Source organism: Scyliorhinus torazame, chromosome 8 (genome assembly GCF_047496885.1).
Source record: "Scyliorhinus torazame isolate Kashiwa2021f chromosome 8, sScyTor2.1, whole genome shotgun sequence".
NCBI classification, from domain to species: domain Eukaryota; kingdom Metazoa; phylum Chordata; class Chondrichthyes; order Carcharhiniformes; family Scyliorhinidae; genus Scyliorhinus; species Scyliorhinus torazame.
The window spans coordinates 177,989,250-178,013,285 of NC_092714.1; the positions used below are offsets into that span (position 1 = coordinate 177,989,250).

Consider the following 24,036-nt stretch of genomic DNA (forward strand, 5'->3'; position numbering starts at 1 on the left):
ACCGTGTTTCCATTCGTCGGTATTCACGTCAATAATCAAATCCAGCGCCGCCCACTCCTTCGGCCTCTTGTGTCATAGCTTTCGCCCCGCCCATTGTCTGAGCCTCCATTGGTTAAGTCCCCAACGCGGCGCGTCCAATTGCAGCCAGAAGCCCCTCCCTCCGAGGGCGGGAAGGCAGCGGCCGCTGCAAACTTTTCATTGGACACCGCTACACGTCAATCAGCAAAGGCGGACCGACGAGGGAGAAGTTCGACCGTCACGCCCTGTCTGGCCCGTGACGTCATCGAGGCGAACTCGAACTTCTCAAGTCCAGCCCTCCACGAGCCGCCGACCCCACGATGATTGGGCGAGCCGGAGGAAGGAAGGGAGGCGATTGGTGCGTCGATCTGTCAATCTGGCAAGGGAGGCGGGGTGGGGTCGGGTTGATTGACAGCGACCGAGGTTTGGTTGCGGCGTGAGGGCTGCGCTACTTGATTGTCTGAGTGTATCGAGTGAGAAGGGGACACAAAGTAGCACTTGGTGTATCCAGAGCCGGCGGAGCAACAAGAGACATACAGGGAGAGAGCAAGGGGGGTGGGGAAACCGGCTCGGGCTAACACACTTCCTTGATTATGGTTTCTCACATCTGAGAGACAGCCAGCTCCCCCTTTCCCTCTTCCAAAGGGGGTCCAGCAGCACTCAGTCAGCGAAGGCTGCTCTCCCACCCCGGGGCGCCTGGCTGCCTTTATTTAACTCTTATTTATTCTCCCCCCCCCCCCTTCCCTCACTCCTCAAATATTAAATGTACAACTTGATGGGTCTGAACAGCACAGCCGCAACGAATCAGCCCAATGTCTCCTGCACATGCAACTGCAAACGCTCTTTGTTCCAGAGTATGGAGATCAGTGAGTACTCTAAACATTTTATTAAATAACTGTTTGTTTTTGTCACGGTAACGTTGCTGGTGGTTAAAAATAAAAGCTAGTGATTGTTGGCATCTGTACCACCCTCCCCCCCCCCCCCTCCCCCAAATAATAGGGTTGGTGGGGAGGGGGTCTGTCTGGCAGTGTTGCTAATTAAGACGGCGTCTCCCGAGCTTTCAGACTGCCTGGAGTTTTCACTCCTGTCAGAGTTTGTACTGTGTGGGTTTTTTTTAAAATTAAATTGTGTTTTCTGTCTTCAATTCGACTTTTTATGCATGTTTCTCTCTCTTTCCCCCCCCCCCCCCCCCCCTGACGTTTCGATGAGGGACGGCTTGGGGAATCTGCTCCCCAGCCGCCAACCCACGGCCAAGTTCGAGGCCACACCAAAAAAAACAGCCAAAAGCTAGACTCTAGAAAGCGAAAAATTGCGTCTACTTTTCACTCCCACCCCCACTTAACCAGAAATCTGTGTGCCACTTTCCGTTTCTTTCTCGAGACTAGTTTTTATTTGCAAAACCATTTAGTCAGCCCAACGGTTTAGCATTGACTCACAGTTCAGAGTGTTCCTCGGTTTCGCCAGGACCTCTTTCCTTCCGCCCTCCTCGCTTCCCCTCTTCTAATCTGTGAATGTTCCTGCTTTTTTTTTACACTTGACTCGAGGCGTCCGTCCAGTCAGACCCTCTGTATCCATCAGATAACCCTCCCATGCAGTGTATTAAAAACAGTGTGTGGCATTTCTCATCATTCAATAAAGAAAGGGACAAGTTAAAAAGATTTGATTAAAGTATATACATAACTCGGCCCTTTCTTTACAGTATAATTTCATAGTTGGTGGAAGGTGTCAGCCAGACCCGAGTCCACTGACTTGGAGTCCCTGCATTCTGTAAAATGCAAATCCTATTGGATAAACCTCGAAGTGTATTGTGTTGACCAAACATAGTGTTGGATTTTAGAATGGGCAATCATCCCCCTCGACTAAAATTATAAATTTGGGGATTATTGGGGAAATTGAGGCCCCCTCAAGTTGAGATGCTCGGACGCATCGGTCTTTTGGGATATTTTGAATGAATTTTTATCCAACATCAGAATATTTACTAAGCAGTGGGGAGTGTAGGATCGAATGATTTTGTCCATAACTTTAAAATGTTTGTTTTCTTTGCTTATTTGGAATGGAGGGGGGTTACTGAAACTGTCTGTGCTCCACTCACCCTTGTCAGGTGTTATATAGTACTGCTTTCTGGAAAGATGATGCACCTAATCCTGCAGAGGTGGGAGCTGACTTTTCAGACTCCAGTCATCCACTTGATTGCTGCTAACACATACTATTGTGCCAGTCTGTGTGGGTCAGCTGCTGTTCTTTTTTTAAAATCCAGTTTGCATTTTCTATGATGTAAGGTGTTGTGTCTGGTTTGAGTGACCAGTCAACGAGCAGATAATATGGTGCAGGGTTGCCAGCTTTGGGGGTGAAAGTTTACAGCAGAATCTAGTGAGCATGACTGTGGAGTCAGTTTACTCTGTTCTCTTAACAGTCACTGACAAAATGTACAGATCTCAATTTGCGCACATAATTTTTCCCATCTGCCAGGATTTTTCAAATCAGAATCCAACTGTCAGACTTCAGATGTTCCTGTGAGACTTGCGGATTAAGATATCATGTGTATTTCCGCCACCCCCCCCCTAAAATGTGGACATTCAGATACTTTTGTCATGGACCGACTTGGTCTTTTAAAATTATTATTAATGATTTTCAAACATCTGTTGGTGCCCAGTTTTGGCATGAATCTATTGATCTTATTCCTTTTTTATTTTGATTGTTAGTCATAATCTGTTATTACTGTCCACTTTTTTACAAGCTGTATTGTATTGTGTCTAAAATGCAAAGAGCTGGTGACAGCGAATAAACTGATACGTGCTCTGCAAACAACCCCATTTGCTGATTCTAGACAGTGGTAATATTTGGGTGCACCACCAACTTGCCTGCTGTGTAGGTCTAGCAGATTTTGTTTGCTCTATTAAATTTGGCATCGGCGTTGTGAAAGAGTGAAGCGTGTTCTGTCTCTCTAGGATCTATCCATTGGAATCTGGTTTTGTAATCTGCTTTTGGTACAAAAATATTACGTTTCCATCCACACTGCTGGCTTTTTGTGCTCAGATACACCTTCAGTTGCTTATGTTTTAATGGGCATTGTGAGTAACTGGCAGGTGAATCTGAAAGGGCTTTTCAGATTCTGGAATAGTATTGTTTTAATCTACTTGTGATCGATTGAAAGTACCTTCAGGTGCATGTGTGTGTTCCTGGGGTGATAAACTTTTTTTAAAATTTCCAATTAAGGGGCAATTTAGCATGGCCAATCCATCCACCCTGCCCATCTTTGGGTTGTGGGGGCGAGACCCACGCAGACTCGGGGGTAAACTCCATTTTTAAAAAATCAGCGATTGCTTTCAGATTAAGCAATCTTCCCAGATTTGGTGCATCTTTGTCTCTGTGGGTGGGATCTAATTTTTATTAAATTTGTTCTGCTGTGCTTTGGTTTTTTGGATTTTTATTTTCTTCCATTGCTCGAATCACCTATTTACAAGGCAAACATAATTTTGCTTCGCAAAAACTGACTATCAACCGTGTAGGCAAGGAACTATGAAAGATCAGTGTTGCAAAACCTTACAAAATTTGTGGTTTAAAACAGTAAATGAATCCAAATTGTGCATTATTTAATTGACAATATTGGACGGTCCCATGCCTTGTTTTCCCTTCTATTGTGCCCTTTTTTAAGGGCAAAATTGAGACAGGTGAGAACTGTTTAGTTTGACTAGTACTCTGTTTCAACTGCTATTTCACCCTGATTTATAGCTGAAATCTGTATTGCGAACCATGGATGAGAATCAGGCAGGTTCATTCGTGTACTGTCCCTTGGTAGTGTTGTAATGAGTGATTGAAGTGGAGTGATTGTCGATGTGGCTAGTCTCAACATCCTGTGTCCTCAGTGATTGACCCAACTGCACCCTCCTTGCCAGTCAGCAGCAGACTGTCATGTTCCGGCAGCAAAGCTGATCAGAATCAGTACTTGGCAAAGGGCAGTGGAAGTACAATCTGAATGTGATGATGTGACCCACTGGATCGAGACCCTGTTTGGAAATGAGAGCTGTGCCGAGCCCCTCAATTTCCTCTTTCCCTTCAGCCTCTGAATCAGTGATTCATTTCCCCAGTGTGCACAGTAGCAGAAGCCTTCCAGTACCTCACTCAGTTGGCTATTCCACATATCTTGATGATGGACCGTGTGTGTCGGCACACAGTCTGTTTGACTGCAGTGTCTATCGCACTAATGATGACCCTGTCTGTTTGAAATCCACACATGCATCTCCTGGTAAGGCTGGCTAGATAATAAGCAGGAGTAGGGACACTGCTTTTTAAACATATTCATCTCTTTTATTCCACCACTCCCATTCACTCCCACCGCATTAGCCTGGGGATATGGGAATCAACTTAATCTGCACCTGTTTTGTTAAAAAGATCTTTGTTAGTATAATTCCCAGGATATATTTTAAACTTGTCTCAAGAATTTGTTCAGTTTGGCGAGCTTTATTCCCCCTTATAATGGTCAAGGTGCACGTGTAGTTAGGGTGAGTTACCTGCTATGGTTAAGAATTGGTGTTGCAGTGTCTGCTACAGTGGGATGCCCGAGACACATTTTAGTATCTGGTGCTATCAATGAATTGTACAGTGCCAAAGGAAGGGGACTCTTTTAACCAATTATTCAATTAGTCCCACTGTCCTGCTCTTTCCCCATTACTTTCACATATACATTAAATTCCAAATTTCCAATGAATCTGTTATTCGGACAGTGCATTCCAGATCATTGTTACTTGCTGCATTTAAAAAAAAAAAAAAATCTTTTCTCTCGTTCCTTTATTGGTTATCGTCAAGCTGTGCTGTCTGGCTATCGAAGCTCCGACCAGTGGAAACAGTTTCTCCTTATTTACACTTCAAGACCCCTCATAATCATGAGCAGAGGGGATGAAGTGAAGGGGAGAGATCGGAGATCGCTGGAATGGCTGAGGGCACAATGGGGGAGGAGGAGACGGGAAGAGGGTAAAGATGGGAGTGTGGCAGTGACCAAGCAAATGGGAAAGGAGTGGGTGGAAGAGATTAGAGGACAAGGAAAGTGGGGGGTGAAGGAGCTGAGAGAACTGTAAAAATGTTGCGACAATTTGAGTTTCAAAATGAGACTATTAGAAGCTGTTCTGCTTTCCACCAATTTTGAAAGAACTGCCGTTCATTATCAGTCGGGTGCACTATTCAGATGCTGTGATTACTTATACCCTGGACTCCAGTTATGCCAAGATATGCAGCATGCTAACATCAGGCTACTTTTAGGCCAAGGGTTGCAGATCAAACCTGATACCTAACAGCAGTCAGTATGGGCCTATGTCATGTCAACTCTGGTATTGAAACGGAGAAAGGGGGGGGGGAATCTTGTATTTATTTAACATCTTATGCCTGCTCTGAAATAACAGACACTTGTATAATATGAATTGCTTTACAGTATAGTCATTCATGTTGTTTATATGAATGTGGTAGCCATTTTGCACACAGCAAGATCTCCCAACCAACCAACAACAAGATTTTCTTCATTGTGAGAAAGAAATATTGTTCTGGACATGGGCTGAATTCACTGGTTTTCTTTAAATAGGATCTAAGATCTTTAATGTCCACTTGAACAAGAAAGATGACATCTCTGACAGTACAGTACTCCCTCAGTGTTGCGTTGAAGTTTCAATGTAGATTTGGTCCTCAACCAGTACTGGAACTTGGAAGCTGCAGTCTTCTGACTTAAACAATGAGAGTGTGCATGAGTTAATATCCAATATTCATTCTGGCATTTATTTACCGCTTAGTCTGCAACCTCCTATTAGATTATCTGATCATTTATTTCATGATATTTTACTGGGAGTTTGATTTTCAGGGAGATGGTTAGTATGCGGTTAATGACGCAGGTTTGATTCCCGTTCTGGATGAGGTAGACCTGGGACCTGCCTCCTCGCCCTACCTAGAGTGAAATGTAATGGTACACCACTGAAGAATTGATGAGAAAACGGCTTGGGATGAAGCATCAGTAGACATGAGCCAAGGATCTGGCTTCGAGCAGAGCACACCTGACTTCTGCACTGTAACTTCTATGATAACTTCTATGATGACCTTGCTTACCACCAATTGCCGCAGTTGCCTATGTGACTGTATTTCTTTGGCTGTGAAGTGTTTTATGATGTGCTACAGGTGTGAAATTTGTTATTTAACTACATGTTCTGGTAAAGTGTGTTTGTATTTGTTGGGAGAGGTGGATATGGGGTGGAGCTGGATGCAGAGAAAACCCAGCTACAGTGTCATTATCTGGAAGCCCGTATTGTACTAGCTTCTATTATTCTTTGTTTAAAGCTGGGATAGTGAGATTTTTGGTGGCTCTGGGAATTGAGGGAAGAGGGCAGGAAAATGGAATTGAAGCCCAAGATCAGCCAGGAAGGTATTAAATAATAGAGCAGGCTCAATGAGCCGTGTGTTCTACTCCTCGTATTGAGTTTTCTTATTCGCCATCAACCAGCCAGCTGATAAGTATGGGGTAATAACTGTTGTGTGACACACCCTATGTGATCCTTTAGTGGGATCTTTAATTTGTGCAGTTGCTATCAAATGTCAAATCAAGGGCTTGTATTGCTGCAGTTTAAGGAAAGCTAGGGACTTGTGAGGCATCTGAGCAATGTCCATTCAAACAGCAAAAAGAAGCAGCCAGCATCACAGTTCTGGTCATTTACCACAATAAATATGCTACACAGATGGGGAGGTGTGGTAGTAGTATTGTCACTGGACTAGTAATCCAGAGTGGAGCAGGCTCCAGGGGCAGAGTGGCCTACTCCTGCTCTTAATTCAAATGCTTGTATGTTGACCCAGGGCAGTGATCTGGATATCTGGGTTCAAATTTCACCATCTTTCAAATTACAAAGAAAATTGGAATTAAAAGTGAAACCATGATCAATGGTCAAACTCCCATCTTCCTTTAGTGAAGGAAATCTGCCATCCTTACCTGGCCTGTTCTGTATGTGACTGCAGAGCCACAGAAATATGATTGACTCAAAATTTATAAATTTCAAGTACCCAATTCATTTTTTCCAATTAAGGAGCAATTTAGCGTGTTCAATCCACCTACCTAGCACATCTTTGGGTTGTGGGGGCGAAACCCACGCAAACACAGGGAGAATGTGCAAACTCCAATGGACAGTGACCCAGAGCGGGATCAAACCTGGGACCTCGGCGCCGTGAGACTGCAGTGCTACCACTGCGCCGCCAAGCTGCCCCAGACTACAGGAGTTAAGTGATTGACAATAGTCCTCAATTCAATGTTTAAGAATAGATAAAAAGACTGTTGAGCCACCGAGGAAGGAATTTGTGAACAGTGGGCATATGGAATTTAAAAAAACAGTGATCTGTATTATTGTCAACAGTAGGCTTACATTAACACTGTAATGAAGTTACTGTGAAAATACCCGAGTCGCCACACTCCGGCGCCTGTTCGAATACACTGAGGGAGAATTCCGAATGTCCAATTCACCTAACAGCATGTCTTTCGGGACTCGTGGGAGGAAACCGGACCACCCAGAGTAAACCCATGCAGACACTCGGAGAACGTGCAGACTGTGGCCCAAGCGGGAACTGATCCTGGGACCCTGGCGCTGTGAAACCAGTGCTAACCACTGTGCTACCTTGCCAGCCATATAAGATGGAGGAGAAATACCCAGCATGAGCAAGTTGTACTGTTGTACTTCATTTAAAAACACATGATTCTTCCATCTGTACCCAATACGGTACGTAGGCTGGTGAAAACACTTTCTGATGTAATTTTAAACGATGGCTGACAGATTTACTGGGGTACCTAGCCTAGTAGTACTCTAGGTTGAGAGCTGGTATCAGTAGAGTCGCCTTTTTTCAACAGTTATTTCAGCTGGGTTGTTTCCCTCTCCCTAGGTTCTGCCAGATCTGAGTTTTTCCAGTATTTTCTTATTTTATTTCAGCTGGATGTTTGAACAGTCTGCTGATCTCAATGTCATCCAACCATTGGGGATGAGATACCGTACACAAATGGAAAAGCTACATATTGTTAATAGCAGCTTTTTAAAAAGTCTTTCTTGGGATGTGTGTGCCAGTAGTGTCATGATATGCAAACATGCAGCTAATGAACACATAGAATAGGACACGACCAATGAGCAGTCAGGACACTCTGGTGGTATCTCACTATAAAAGGGATGAGGCATTCACACCCCGCCTCTTTCCACAGACCAACATCTACAGGGTGTATCCTCAGCATCACCCCCCAACATGTGGCTTAGAGCAAGGCTGGTTCAGTTAGACTGAGTTACTACATTTAGATTAGCAGAGAGTCAAACTCATTGAGAACTGTGCTAATAGTTCAATAAAACACATTGAACTCACTTCAAAGTCTGGAGCATCTTTTACTCAAAACTGCATCAAGTGGCAGCTTGTGTTAGTCCAAATTACATGTCACAACATGATACCAGGAGTCTGTTCAATCTAGCTAGTTCAACTCAGCAAGATCTGTGACGACCAGCGAATGTATACCGGCACAATGGAAAAGATTCAGTCTCCTCACCAGCTCAGGACCTCTGGCAATCTCAGTGCCAACTGGCGGACATTCAAGCAGAAATTCCAGCTTTACGTCGAAGCATCAGACCTCAATGGTGCGTCTGATGCACGGAAGATAGCTCTTCTCCTCACCACAGTGGGTGATCACGCCTTGGAAATATTCAACTCCTTTCACTTCGCCGAAGACCAGGACAAGACAAAGTTTCAGATCATCGTGGACAGGTTTGACAGCCACTGTGAGGTGGACACCAACAAAATCTTCAAGCGCTACGTATTCAAGTGGCGATTGCAAGGTAAACACTAATCCTTCACGTCATATTTAACTAACCTTAGACTGCTAGCGCAATCCTGCAACTTCGGTGATACAACTGACTCCATGATCAGAGACCAAATGGTTTTTGGAGTTCACTCTGATCCTCAGAGAGCAGTTACTGAAGATCAAGCATATGACCCTGCCAGTCACGATTGAAACATGCACAGTGCATGAGCATGCTAAAAATCACTATTCCCTCTACAAAACGGCAGAAAATGATCATCTAGCCTCCCACGAGGCGGAGAGTGTGCAGGCCATCTCCCGGATGCAGCGCCTCAACAATGCTGAAAGCAACCATTTCACGCGCTCTTCCCAGGGCCCGACGCATGTGCGCTGCGAATGGGATAAAGCGGCCGAAACCCGCACTGCACAGTTGCAGACGTCTGAGAGGTGCACTGCGCATGTGCACGGAGCGTCAGGGCGCCGCCATCATGACATGTTCGAACTGTGGCACCGCCCATTTAAAGAAACACTGCCCTGCAAGAGGCAAACGCTGTTTAAACTGCGGGAAGCCTGGCCACTATGCAGCCCTTTGCAGATCTGCACCACCAGTCAGGAGCCAGCGCTCCCAATTCCGACGACGGCGCATCCGGAGTGTGCAACAACGCCTACAGGATTCTGATCCCGGCAGTGCAACGGATCCAGATGCTGAATGCCTGGACAATACCTACGTGTGGGCATTATTACAAAGTGTGAATATGCCAAATCAGACACATCGCAAGTCCAATCAATCCTAGCTGTGGGTTCTGTGGACGAATGGCGAGCAGTGATGAAGGTCAACCACTGCCCCATCCTGTTCAAGCTGGACACAGGTGCCTCTGCCAACCTCCTCTCACAGGCAGACTTCAGACGCATTAAGAAGCCCTCCATGGTCCTCCCAGCTGCCTGCAAGCTCCTGCATTACAACGGGAATGCCATCACGGCACTGAGATCCTGCCATCTACACGTATCCACCCGACACACAAGCACGGTTACGCTTTGGAATTGTTAAGCCAGACAGGGCATCCCTACTAGGTGCGCACGCCTGCAAGCAGCTAAACGTCATTCAAAAAGTTTACACCATGACATCCTCCCATGTGGATCTTCAGGCCGGCATCGACGACATCCTCGCCCAGTATCCAGATGTGTTCGACGAGATGGGCATGCTGCCGTATCGATACAAGATTCTGCTACGGCCTGATGCCAAGCCAGTTGTCCACGCATCACGCCAAGTCCCTGCTCCACTGAGAGCGCCTGAAGGCACAGCTCGAGGATCTTCAGCAAAAAGGCATCATATCCAAGGTCACCGAACCGACTGACTGGGTCAGCTCGGTGTGTGTGTGTGTGTGTGTGTGTGTGTGTGTGTGTGTGTGTGTGTGTGTGTGTGTGTGTGTGTGTGTAAAGACGCCTTCGGGAGACCTGCGCATCTGCATTGATCCCAAGGATCTCAATAAGAATATCATGCGGGAACACTTACCCCATCCCGAAGCGGGAGGAACTCACGAGTGAGATGGCAAACACGTGCTTCTTCACCAAATTGGATGCATCACAGGGATTTTGGCAAATCCAGCTGGAAGAATCCAGCAGAAGGCAACATGCCTTTTGGCAGATACTGCTCCAATCGCATGCCATTTGCCATCATCTTGGCATCGGAGATATTCCATCGCATCATGGAGCAGATGATGGAAGTCATTGAAGGGGTTAGTGTGTACATGGACGACATCATCATGTGGTCCACGACCCCTGAAGAACATGTTACGTCTCCAGCAGGTATTCCGCCGTGTACATGCCAACTGCCTAAAGTTAAACCGGTCCAAATGTTGTTTTGGCACATCGACGCTCAAGTTCCTAGGCGACCAGATCTCACAGCATGGTGTGCGCCCAGACAGAGACAAAATCAAGGCCATCGAGACGATGAAGGTCCCGGAGGCCAAAAAGGCGGTGCTGCGCTTCTTGGGTATGGTCAATTTTCTGGGCAAGTTCATTCCAAATATGGCCACACAGACCATGGCCCTATGCAACCTGGTGAAAAAGTCAACTGCCTTTGCGTGGAAGCCGGCACACCAGACAGAGTGGCTGGAGCTGAAAGCCAAGCACACCACTGCACCAGTCCTGGCATTCTTCGACCCGCACCGGGAGACCAAGATATCCACAGATGCGAGTCAGGATGGCATCGGTGTGGTGTTGCTTCAACGAGATGACACATCATCCTGGGCACCAGTAGCCTACGCATCAAGGGCAATGATGCCCACTGAAACCAGATATGAAATGAAAATTGCTTATTGTCACAAGTAGGCTTCAATTAAGTTACTGTGAAAAGCCCCTAGTCGCCACATTCCGGCGCCTGTTCGGGGAGGCTTGTAACGGAATTGAACCGTGCTGCTGGCCTGCCTTGGTCTGCTTTAAAAGCCAGCGATTTAGCCCAGTGTGCAAAACCAGATATGCACAGATTGAGAAGGAGTGCTTGGGTCTTCTCACCGGCATCCTCAAATTTCATGATTATGTCTACGGCCTGCCGACATTCACTGTCGAAACTGATCATAGGCCTCTGGTCCACATCATCCACAAGGACCTGAACGACATGACGCCTCGGTTGCAGAGAATCCTGCTTAAACCTAGGAGGTATGACTTCCAACTTGGTGTACACACCTGGCAAGGAGCTCATCATCGCTGGTGTATTGTCCCGCTCCGTTACCTCGCCCAGTGAGCCGCTGGAGATCATCCAGCACATCGAATCGCAGGTGCAGCTGTGTGCTAGCACTCTCCCAGTGACAGATGAAAAGGTAGTTCTCATCTGTGATGAGACGCCAAGGACCCCCTCTTGCAGCGCATCATCCACAACCTCACCAATGGCTGGCAGAAAGGACAGTGCCCACAATTTTACAATGTGATGGCTGACCTGACAGTGATTGATGGTATCCTCCTCAAGCTGGACAGGATTGTCATTCCGCTCGGCCTCCAGAGCTTGGTGCTGCGCCAGATTCATGAGGGACACCTGGGCGTCGAGAAGTGGAGACTCCAAGCCCAGCAAGCTGTCTACTGGCCAGGCATCCGCCAGCACATCACTAACATTGTCCTGAACTGTGCTACCTGTCAGTGGTTCCAGCCAGCGCAGAGCAAGGAGACGCTCCAACAGCATGACATAGTGGCCTCTCCGTGGTCCAAGGTTGGAATCAACCTCTTTCATGCGAATGGTCGCGACTACGTATTGATCATCGACTATTTCTCGAATTACCCTGAGGTGCTGAAGCTCCCAGACCTCGCCCCTCGGACCGTCATCAAAGCCTGTAAGGGGACGTTCTCAAGGCATGGCATCCCAATCACTGTCATGAACGACAATGGCCCGTGCTTTACCAGTCGAGAATGGTCCATGCTTGCCAGGTCATACAATTTCCAGCATGTCACCTCCAGTCCACACTATCCCCAGTCCAATGGAAAAGTCGAGAAAGGGGTGCACATTGTGAAACAGCTCATCTGCAAGGCCGCGGACTCTGTTTCTGACATGCACCTTGCACTGCTCGCGTACAAGGCAAGTCCATTGTCCACTGGCATGTCGCTGTATCAACTCCTGATGAACAAGGACCTGCGGACGATGCTTCCAGCCATACACCTGTCCAACCTGATTCACCTCCCGGTGCTGCAGAAGATGTGGCAGCCCCGAGACCGTCAAAAGCAGGGCTATGATGCCCATGCCACTGATCTGGCCGTGCTATCCCCGGCAGACACTGTCAGGACCCAGATACCGGATGGTGGATGGTCTGCCCTGACTGTCGTCGTTCGACAGGCTGCGCCCCGCTCTTATGTTGTACATATGGCTGATGGCTCCATTGTGCGAAGGAATCGACGGGCACTGCGCAACGTTGCCTGCCCGCAACCACTTTCTCCTCCATTTCCATATGTTGAATTTGCCACCTCCTGATATCTCGTACCAGGAGGCCACCAGTCAGGCTTCCATCCCGCCTGTCAGGGCGCCGCCGTCCACTCCGTCACCTCTCCGGCGGTCGACCAGGATCAGATGCAAGCCTCCGAGACTGGACTTGTGAACATTTGTTTTGTTTGCTTTGTTCTGTTGTCCTCAGTCAGTCGCGTTAGACAGACTCGATTCACATATAAATACATTCACATATGCCAACAAAACATTAAAAAAATGGGGAGATGTCATGATGTGCAAACATGCAGCTAATGAACACACAGACTAGGACATGATCAATTAGCAGTCAGGACACTCGAGGGTGGTATCTACTATAAAAGGGATGAGGCACTCATACCCCTCTTCGTTTCCACAGACCAACATCTACAGAGTGAGACAGGGTGTATCCTACCCCAGCACGTGGCTTCGAGCAAGGCTGGTTCAGTTAGACTGAGTTACTACATTTAGATTAGCAGAGAGTCGAACTCATTGAGAACTGTGCTAATAGTTCAATAAAACACATTGAACTCACTTCAAAGTCTGGAGCATCATTTACTCAAAACTGCATCAAGTGGCAGCTTGTGTTATTCCAAATTACGTAACACAACAACGAGCAAGGCAACATTTATTACCCATCGCTAAATGCCCTTGAGAAGGTGATGTGAACCACTGCAGTGCATGTGCTATAGGTACATCCACAGTGCTGTTAGGAAGGGAGTTCCAGAGCTTTGAGCCAGTGACAGTAAAGGAATGGCAATACATTTCCAAATCAGGATGGTGTGCGGCTTAGAGGGGAACTTGCAGGTGGTGGTGTTGCCATGTGCCTGATGCCCTTGTCCTTTTAGGTGGGAGATGCTTTCACTGAGGTGGAGGGAATGAATGTTCAAGGTGGTGAATGGGGCGGGGTGCCAATCAAGCTTTGTCCTGGATGGTGTTGAGCTTGAATATTGTTTAAGCTGCACTCATTATCATAGAATTTACAGTGCAGAAGGAGGCCATTCAGCCCATCGAGTCTGCACCGGCTCTTGGAAAGAGCACCCTACCCAAGGTCAACACCTCCACCCTATTCCCATAACCCAGTAATCCCACCCAACACTAAGGGCAATTTTGGAGACTAAGGGCAATTTACCATGGCCAATCCACCTAACCTGCACATCTTTGGACTGTGGGAGGAAACCGGAGCACCCGGAGGAAACCCACGCACACACAGGGAGGATTTGCAGACTCCGCACAGACAGTGACCCAAGCCAGAATCGAACCTGGGACCCTGGAGCTGTGAAGCAATTGTGCTATCCACAATGCTACCCTGCTACCCTCATGACGGGTGTATCAATGGTGGACAGGCTTTGGGGAGTCAGGTGGTGAGCTATTTTCACCAAACTTCCTAGTCTTTGATCTGCTCTTGTAGCTATAGTGGTTATTGGTCTAGTCCAGTTCAGTTTCTAGTCATTGGTAACCCCCAGGATGTTGTTGGTGATGCCATTGAATGTCATGGGGAAAGGTTAGATTTTCTTTTTTTTTCCGCGATAGTCAATGACAAGTAGCATTTTGTGTCAAACATCAGCCCAAGCTGAATGTTGTCCAGGTCTCGCTGCATTTGCACAGAGGCTGCTACAGTATCTGAAGAGTTGTGAATGATACTGAACACTTTACATTCGTCAATGAAAACCCCCACTGCTGACTTTGGTTTGGTGGGAAGATAATTGATGAAGCAGCTGTAGACGGTTGAGACTAGAACACTAACTAACCTGAGGAACTCCTGCAGTGATATTCTGGGGCTAAGGTGATTGATCTTCAACAATCACCACCATCTTACTTTGTGCTAGGCAAACAAGTGGAGAGTTTGCCTGATTCCCATTGGCTAACATTGACGCTACATTGTGTCAAATGTTGCAGTGATATCAAGAGCAGTCACTCCCCTCCCTTCTGTAATTGAGCTCTTTAGACCAAAGCTGTAATGAGATCAGGAGCTGAGTGCCCCTGGTGGAACCCAAGCTGAATATGGGTGAGCAGGTTATTGCTGTGACAAAGCCACCAGATAGTCCTGTCCATGATTCCCTTCATCTTGTGAAAATGGAGAGGTGTAAATGGCTGGATTGGTCCTGCATTTTGTGGACAGGACATACCTAGCCAATTTTCCATTTGTCAGGTTATAGCTGTACACTAGTGTTATAGGTGTACTGGAACAGCTTGGCTATGGGCACAGCTAGCTCGTGAGCACAAGTCTCCATTGCTACAGCTATGATGATGTCAGGGCCCATTGCACTTGCTCTACCTAATGCCTTCAGCCACTTCTTGATATCACCATTGGGCGAGTTGAATTGGCTAAAGACTGGCATCTGTGATGCTGGGGCCCTTTTCTAATGGTTTGAATCTGAGTAGAAGATATTGAGTGGAAGCATCACCCCCCCCAGTGTCACAGTGAAACGTGACTAGAAGTATCTAGTTCTGTCCCTACTTTTGTGTTTCATTAGCTGATCCAGGACAGGGCAGGATTTTTGGGGTGCATTGCAGTCGATTTTGTGGTCAGGTGGTTAGCACTGCTTCCTACGGCGCTGAGGACCCAGGTTCGATCCCGGGTCACTGTCTGTGTGGAGTTTGCACATTCTCCCCGTGTCTGCGTGAGTTTCATCCCCACAACCCAAAGATGCTCCTTGATTTGGTACTTTAAATTTAAAGAAAAGTTTTGTGGGTCAGGTTGCTATCCTTTGAACCTTGCTGGAGTTGTTTAGGAGGGTATACCCAGATTAAGGGATCATGCAGGAGAGAAACTTGGTGAAATGGCCATCTATACAAGACTAGGCAATACATTTCATAAGCATGGCCATTTGAGCAAGTTTCTGGGAGCTATGGAACCATAGTCAAGTAAGAGTTAACCCTTTCAGAACCCATGGGAAAGAACATATTTTAAAGAAACAGTCTAGCTGTTTCTTTGCATCCACTGACATTGACAGCACTGTATTATAGAACTATTTGAGACAACCGGCTTTGAATTTGTGCTGAATGATTAATAACTGTTTCTGAAAGCAAGTTCTGCAAAGTAAAAGGCATGTTTATATTTTGGGGGGGAAAACCCAATTTCCATCTTGCAGAAAGTTTATTCCTGTGACTATAGTGGTATTTTGGAAACTGGTGCTTGTACATTATTTGAAAATGCTTTGTAGAACGTACCCTGGAGGAGGTGATAGCCATGCTTAGTTTTTTTTATTCCATGTTCTTCAGCAGGACTAATGGTCCTGTGCCCTCAGCAGTGATGATATTTGTTGTGTAAACATCTGAGAATACCCAGCAGGTCTCCGAAGCGGGTGCAAACGAAACCCCCCCCCGCCCCCAATGCTGTAATCATTGTCTCTTGGTGGTTTGGCTCATGATGCCTGCACTTTTTAATTTACTTGACTGTGCTAATTGAGGGTTGAAGCTTTTACTTTATAAAAGCTGATGAGTCTGGAGGGAATCTGTGCAGTTAAGGCTACTTTTAAATGACCGGACCTGTCTGAGCCACACAGCTCTTGGTTGCCTGCACAACTGTAGTGTGGGGGTTGAAAGTGGGATGACATTGATTTGCTGTGTCTGACATTGTGTACATCACGCCTGGTGTTCTTTGCAGCTACACAAGTTTGTACTGCTTCTTGATAGTCGTTTAGCTGTTAGAGGCGGCTACAAACTTCGTGATTCAGTGACCAATACATACACAGTCTTTTACATCAGCACCCCTCAATGCATTTGCTATTGGCAAATAGCGACACTGGCAAATTGAAAATCAAGATGTTGGTCAATTGGATTTCAGATTTTGTAAGTTTAAAAGATGCAAAACGGACATATTTGTTAGATATGTGATCTCAAAACCCATATTCCCAGGGTGCTTGAACATGAGCTTAATGGTAAGATGAAAGAAAGCATGTCGGAGTCCTTTACATCCTTGGTTACTGAATGGTAGCCAATGTTTATGAAGTAAATATACACACCTGAAGTATATTATCTGAATTGTGTGATCTGAAATAGTCACTCCTGTGGTTAAGTCAACAAATTCTATTGCACCGCACTTGTGCTGCTTCTGCTGGAGTTCCTATGAAATGTGGGTAGGAGTCAAAATTTTGGTCCATGCCCACCTGAACTATGGAAAGAAAATCAACCGCATAATGCCAGTATTCTGCAAGTTGTGCCTGTAGTGTGCAGGTTTGAGCTGTATAACACTACCGATGGGTCGGAATTGTGACTGAAGATCATAAAAGATCTACAGTGCAGAAGGAGGCCATTCGGCCCATCGAGTCTGCACGGACCCTCTGAAAGAGCACCCTATGTAGGCCCACGCCCCCTACCCCACCGAACCGCATGGCCAATCCATCTAACCTGCACATCCTTGGGCTGTGGGAGGAAACCGGAGCATCTGGAAAAATCCACACAGGCACGGGGAGAACGTGCAAACTCCGCACTGGCAGTCTCCCAAGGTCAGAATCGAACCTGGAACCTTGGCGCTGTGAGGTAGCTGTGCCATCATGCTGCCCCTTGGTGAAACCATAAAGAAGAGGGCACTTCCAAACCTATTTTTGGCATGGGTTCAGTAACCCTCTTTTTTTTCCCCACAACTCCCTTAAAATTTTCTCTCAGTGCCTCCTCCACAAATCCATTTCTGTGTCCATGCCGTATAGTATTGAGGGCAGGTAGAAGTGTTCCGGTGCTGCATTTCCCCTCCCTCTCGCTGTGACCTCTGCACTCCTCCAACTCTTGCCTCTTGAACATGTTTACCACTCCACCATCGATGACCTTCGTCTTCAAATGCCTGGCCCTAAACTCTGAGATTCCTCCCAAACTCCTTCCACCTTCTCTCTGACTTAAAAGCTGTCTCTGAAACTAAACTTTGCTCATGTGTCCTAAAATGGCCCAGCACTGAATTTTGTCTGCTAGTAGTCCAGCAGACGTCCGCGGGTTTGGTGTTACTAAATTTAAAGGTGCTATATAAACAGTCATTGCTGTAGTGTAGAAGTGTGCATTTTCTCCCTCCTTAAGCTCAAATAATATTGGTATCAATATGCTGCACAAATCCACTGACACCAGTCAACCTCCACATTGTGGCAGTAAGAGTTAAACCTGCTCATTGGAAATTAAATTTGGAGTTGTTGCAGAGAGTTATCGTGTCTGTGTTGGATGAGCTGTTGTGGCTCTAATTACGCTGTCTGCAACTAGCAGCACAATGTGAGGAAGACAGCTGGTTTCTTCCTTGGTCAGATTCTTCATGCATCAGCTGATACTTTTTGTATGGTAGTTGTAATTTGTTTTTTTTCTCTCTCATGCAATCTCCCTCGCTCGGCCTCTGTGCTGTGCGCAGTACACACAGTCTGGGCTTTAAACAAGCTGTTGTAGGCTGTCTGGGAGAGCTCAGACAGCTGTCTTGTACACTCTCATCTGGAGGTTTGAAATAGTGCAACTTGCAATGTTGCAAAATCAAGCAGGGGTTGAAGATTTCGGGAGATTATGTCTCCTGTTTGTAAATGTTAGAAAAGCACAGCAGAAATATTCTTTCATTTTGGTCAATCATTTTTCTCCCCCTCCCCTAACCTCATCCCACAAACACATCTACCCAGAATTGCCAGCGTGCAGCATGGCTCTTTTTTGGGGGGCTCATTTGTTTGTGTCTTTTTATCTTTTTTACTTTGGCCTCTCTTCCTATATTATTTTCAGTCCCTCAAGCCTATCCTGACATTCAATTAAATGACTCGTGATCTGCATTTAAACTCCCATTTACCCACCTTGTTTCTACCCCCTATGCACTTGCCAACAAATAATCTTATCAATATCAATCTGGAAATTTCCAAATGACCCACAGCGTCTTGGTGCAGAAAGTTCCAGATTGACACTCAGCTCGACACTGGGTCACGTAAAACCAAAGTGACACGAGATGCCGTGACATTGAAGCCAGGATGGTGAGTGACTTGGAGGGGAACTTCCAGGTGGTGGTGTTCCCAAGAATCTGCTGCCCATGTCCATATAGATCAGGATTTTTCAAAGTGTGGATCAAGGGATGTGTCAGGAGGGTCACAGAGCAATCGGTTGCGCCGGTCCCGCGGTAGTCCCGACCGCGGGACAAGCACCCAACGTCCACTACTGACTTTTACTGAGAACGGTGGCCGCTGCTACCTTTTTCAAATGAAAATAAATACGGCTGTGTGGAGTCTGCTGCCAGAAGTGGCAGAGAGCAGGTCACGAGCCCTGCACGTATGCTTACGATCAAGCACCATCCATGTATGTGCATTTGGTGCCAAATCATGGAGCGAAGTTGCTTCAGTTTTCCAGCTGTTGCCAAGAGGATTGTGAAAATGGATTGTTTTCTTAAAAGTAAGTGACGGCCTGTTTTCTGAAAAGTAAGTGATGGCCAGAGACTCAAATAGGCAGTGTACTTATTGGACAGAATCTCACAACAGAATCTGTGGAGCGAGCTGCACAGGAGAGTCCAGGGCAGGACAGAGCAGTGCTAACAGCCTACAAAGAAGAAACTAAACTTGGGAACAAAGCAGTATAAGGAGAAACATCTACCAACTGGCCGGGCTCATTCCCCAATACCAGGTCCAGTACCGCCCCTTCCCTAGTTGGACTGTCTACATATTGTTTTAAGCCCTCCTGGATGCTCCTTACAAACTCTGCCCCGTCTAAGCCCCTGGCACTAAGTGAGTCCCAGTCAATATTGGGGAAGTTGAAGTCTCCCATCACCACAACCCTGTTGTTTTTACTCTTTTCCAAAATCTGTCTACCTACATAGGTAGGAAAAGGGATAGGGATGTAAGGCAGGAATTCAGGGAGCAAGGGTGGAAACTTAGATCTAGGACAAGCAGAATTATTATCTCTGGGTTGTTACCCGTGCTACGTGATAGCGAGACGAGGAATAGGGAGAGAGAGGAGTTGAACACGTGGCTACAGGGATGGTGCAGGAGGGAGGGTTTCAGATTTCTGGATAATTGGGGCTCATTTTGGGGTCGATGGGAGCTCTACAAACGGGATGGTCTACACCTGGACCAGAGGGGTACCAATATCCTGGGAGGGAAATTGGCTAATGCTCTTCGGGAGGGTTTAAACTAGTTCAGCAGGGGCTTGGGAACCTGAATCTTAGCTCCAGTATACAGGAGGTTGAGAGTAGTGACGTCATGAGTAAGGTTTCAAAGTTGCAGGAGTGAGCAGGCAGGAAGGTGATTTAAAGTGTGTCTTCTTCAATGCCAGCAGCAGGTTGGTACCTGGGACTTCGATGTTGTGGCCATTTCGGAGACATGGATAGAGCAGGGACAGGAATGGTTGTTGCAGGTGCCGGGGTTTAGATATTTCAGTAAGCTCGGGGAAGGTGGTAAAAGAGGGGGAGGGGTGGCATTGTTAGTCAAGGACAGTATTACGGTGGCAGAAAGGACGTTTGATGAGGACTCGTCTACTGAGGTAGTATGGGCTGAGGTTAGAAACAGGAAAGGAGAGGTCACCCTGTTGGGGGTTTTCTATAGGCCTCCGAAAAGTTCCAGAGGTGTAGAGGAAAGGATTGCAAAGATGATTCTGGATAAGAGCGAAAGCAACAAGGTAGTTGTTATGCGGGACTTGAACTTTCCAAATATTGACTGGAAACGCATTAGTTCGAGTACTTTAGATGGGTCCGTTTTTGTCCAATGTGTGCAGGAGGGTTTCCTGACACAGTGTGTCGATAGGCCAACGAGAGGCGCGGCCATTTGGATTTGGTACTGGATAATGAACCAGGACAGGTGTTAGATTTGGAGGTAGGTGAGCACTTTGATGATAGTGAACACAATTCGATTACGGTTACTTTAGTGATGGAAAGGGATAGGTATATACCGCAGGGCAAGAGTTATATCTGGGGGAAAGGCAATTATGATGCGATGAGGCAAGACTTAGGATGCATCGGATGGAGAGGAAAACTGCAGGGGATGGGCACAATGGAAATGTGGAGCTTGTTCAAGGAACAGCTACTGCGTGTCCTTGATAAGTATGTACCTGTCAGGCAGGGAGGAAGTGGTCGAGCAAGGGAACCGTGGTTTACTAAAGCAGTCGAAACACTTGTCAAGAGGAAGAAGGAGGCTTATGTAAAGATGAGACATGAAGGTTCAGTTAGGGCGCTCAAGAGTTACAAGTTAGCTAGGAAGGACCTAAAGAGAGAGCTAAGAAGAGCCAGGAGGGGACATGAGAAGTCTTTGGCAGGTAGGATCAAGGATAACCCTAAAGCTTTCTATAGATATGTCAGCAATAAACAAATGACTAGGGTAAGAGTAGGGCCAGTCAAGGACAGTAGTGGGAAGTTGTGCTTGGATTCCGAGGAGATAGGAGAGGTGCTAAATGAATATTTTTCGTCAGTATTCACACAGGAAAAAGACAATGTTGTCGAGGAGAATATTGAGATTCAGGCTACTAGACTAGAAGGGCTTGAGGTTCATAAGGAGGAGGTGTTAGCAATTCTGGAAAGTGTGAAAATAGATAAGTCCCCTGGGCCGGATGGGATTTATCCTACGATTCTTTGGGAAGCTATGGAGGAGATTGCTGAGCCTTTGATCTTTAAGTCATCTTTGTCTACAGGAATAGTGCCAGAAGACTGGAAGATAGCAAATGTTGTCCCCTTGTTCAAGAAGGGGAGTAGAGACAACCCCGGTAACTATAGACCAGTGAGCCTTACTTCTGTTGTGGGCAAAATCTTGGCAAGGTTTATAAGAGATAGGATGTATAATCATCTGGAAAGAATAATTTGATTAGAGACAGTCAACACTGTTTTGTGAAGGGTTGGTCGTGCCTCACAAACATTATTGAGTTCTTTGAGAAGGCGCGACCAAACAGGTGGATGAGGGTAAAGCAGTTGATGTGGTGTATATGGATTTCAGTAAAGTGTTTGATAAGGTTCCCCACGGTAGGCTACTGCAGAAAATACGGAGGCATGGGATTCAGGGTGATTTAGCAGTTTGGATCAGAAATTGGCTAGCTGGAAGAAGACAAAGGGTGGTGGTTGATGGGAAGTGTTCAGACTAGAGTCCAGTTACTAGTGGTGTACCACAAGGATCTGGTTTGGGGCCACTGCTGTTTGTCATTTTTATAAATGACCTGGAGGAGGGCGTAGAAGTATGGGTGAGTAAATTTGCAGATGACACTAAAGTTGGTGAAGTTGTGGACAGTGTGGAAGGATGTTACAAGTTACAGAGGGACATAGATAAGCTGCAGCGCTGGGCTGAGAGGTGGCAAATGGAGTTTAATGCAGAAAAGTATGAGGTGATTCATTTTGAAAGGAATAACCGGAAAACAGAGTACTGGACTAATGGTAAGATTCTTGGCAGTGTGGATGAGACGAGAGATCTCGGTGTCCATGTACATACATAGATCCCTGAAAGTTGCCACCCAGGTTGAGAGGGTTGTTAAGAAGGCGTACGGTGTGTTAGCTTTTATTGGTAGAGGGATTGAGTTTCGGAGCCATATGGTCATGTTGCAGCTGTACAAAACTCTGGTGCGGCCGCGTTTGGAGTATTGCGTGCAATTCTGGTCGCCGCATTATAGGAAGGATGTGGAAGCATTGGAAAGGATGCAGAGGAGATTTACCAGAATGTTGCCTGGTATGGAGGGAAGATCTTATGAGGAAAGGCTGAGGGACTTGAGGCTGTTTTCGTTAGAGAGAAGAAGGTTAAGAGGTGACTTAATTGAGGCATACAAGATGATCAGAGGATTGGAAAGGGTGGACAGTGAGAGCCTTTTTCCTCGGATGGTGATGTCTAGCACGAGGGGGCATAGCTTTAAATTGAGGGGAGAGAGATATAAGACCGATGTCAGAGGTAGGTTCTTTACTCCAAGAGTAGTAAGGGCGTTGAATGCCCTGCCTGCAACAGTAGTGGACTCGCCAACACTAAGGGCATTCAAATGGTCATTGGATAGACATATGGACGATAAGGAAATAGTGTAGATGGGCTTTAGAGTGGATTCACAGGTCGGCGCAACATCGAGGGCCGAAGGGCCTGTACTGCGCTGTAATGTTCTATATCTGCTCCTCTATCTCCCGCTGGCTGTTGGGAGGCCTGTAGTAAACCTCCAACATTGTGACTGCACCCTTCTTATTCCTGATCTCTACCCATATAGCATCACTGCCCTCTGAGGTGTCCTTCCGTAATACAGCTGTGATATCCTCCCTAATCAGTAGTGCAACTCCGCCACCCCTTTTACATCCCCCTCTATCCCACCTGAAACATCTAAATCCTGGAACGTTTAGCTGCCAATCCTGCCCTCCCCTCAACCAGGTCTCTGTAATGGCAACAACATCATAGTTCCAAGCACTAATCCAAGCTCTAAGTTCATCTGCCTTACCCGTAATACTTCTTGCATTAAAACATATGCACTTCAGGCCACCAGACCCACTGTGTTCAGCAACTTCTCCCTGTCTTCTCTGCCTCAGAGCCACACCGTCCCTATTCGCTAGTTCTCCCTCAATGCTCTCACCTTATGACCTATTGCTCCCGTGTCCACCCCACTGCCATACTAGTTTAAACCCCCCGTGTGACACTAGCAAACCTCGCGGCCAGGATATTTATGCCTCTCCAGTTTAGATGCAACCCGCCCTTATATAGGTCACACCTGCCCCGGAAGAGCTCCCAGTGGTCCAGATAACGGAAACCCTCCCTCCTACACCAGCTGTTAGCCACATGTTTTGCTGCTCTATCTTCCTATTTCTAACCTCACTGGCACGTGGCACAGGGAGTAATCCTGAGATTACAACCCTGGAGGTCCTGTCTTTTAACTTTCTGCCTAGCTCCCTGAACTCCTGCTGCAGGACCTCATGCCCCTGCCTGCCTATGTCGTTAGTACCAATATGTACAACGACCTCTGCCAGTTTGCCCTCCCCCTTCAGGATGCCCTCTACCCGTTCGGAGACATCCTGGACCCTGGCACCAGGGAGGCAACATACCATCCTGGAGTCTCTTTCACGTCCACAGAAGCGCCTATCTGTGCCCCTGACTATAGAGTCCCCTATTACTAATGCTCTTCTGCGCTTTGACCCTCCCTTCTGAACATCAGAACCAGCCGTGGTGCCACTGCTCTGGCTGCTGCTGTTTTCCCCTGATAGGCTATCCCCCTGACAGTATCCAAAGGGGTATACCTATTCGAGAGGGGGACAACCACAGGGGATTCCTGCACTGACTGCCTGCCCTTTCTGGTGGTCACCCATTTCTCTGCCTGCATCTTGGGTGTGACCACATTTATATAACTGCTATCTATGACGCTATGCATGCTCCTAAGTGCATCCAATTGCTGCTCCAACCGAACCGTGCGATCT

At 46.8% G+C, this 24,036-nt stretch overlaps 1 protein-coding gene across 3 annotated transcripts in view; it reads left to right on the forward strand.

Moving 5' to 3' along the window:
* The first annotated feature begins 444 nt into the window (after nucleotides 1-444).
* LOC140428270 (protein TMEPAI-like) overlaps nucleotides 445-24,036 on the forward strand; it is a 152,404-nt gene continuing 128,812 nt past the window's right edge. Inside the window, exon 1 of one of the 3 annotated variants that reach the window (XM_072514552.1) lies at nucleotides 445-884. In XM_072514552.1, coding sequence (XP_072370653.1) covers nucleotides 782-884 — 103 coding nt within the window. In that variant the 5' untranslated portion in view covers nucleotides 445-781. The remainder of the gene's footprint in view (nucleotides 885-24,036) is intronic. The other 2 variants (XM_072514553.1, XM_072514554.1) reach the window with 2 other exon arrangements.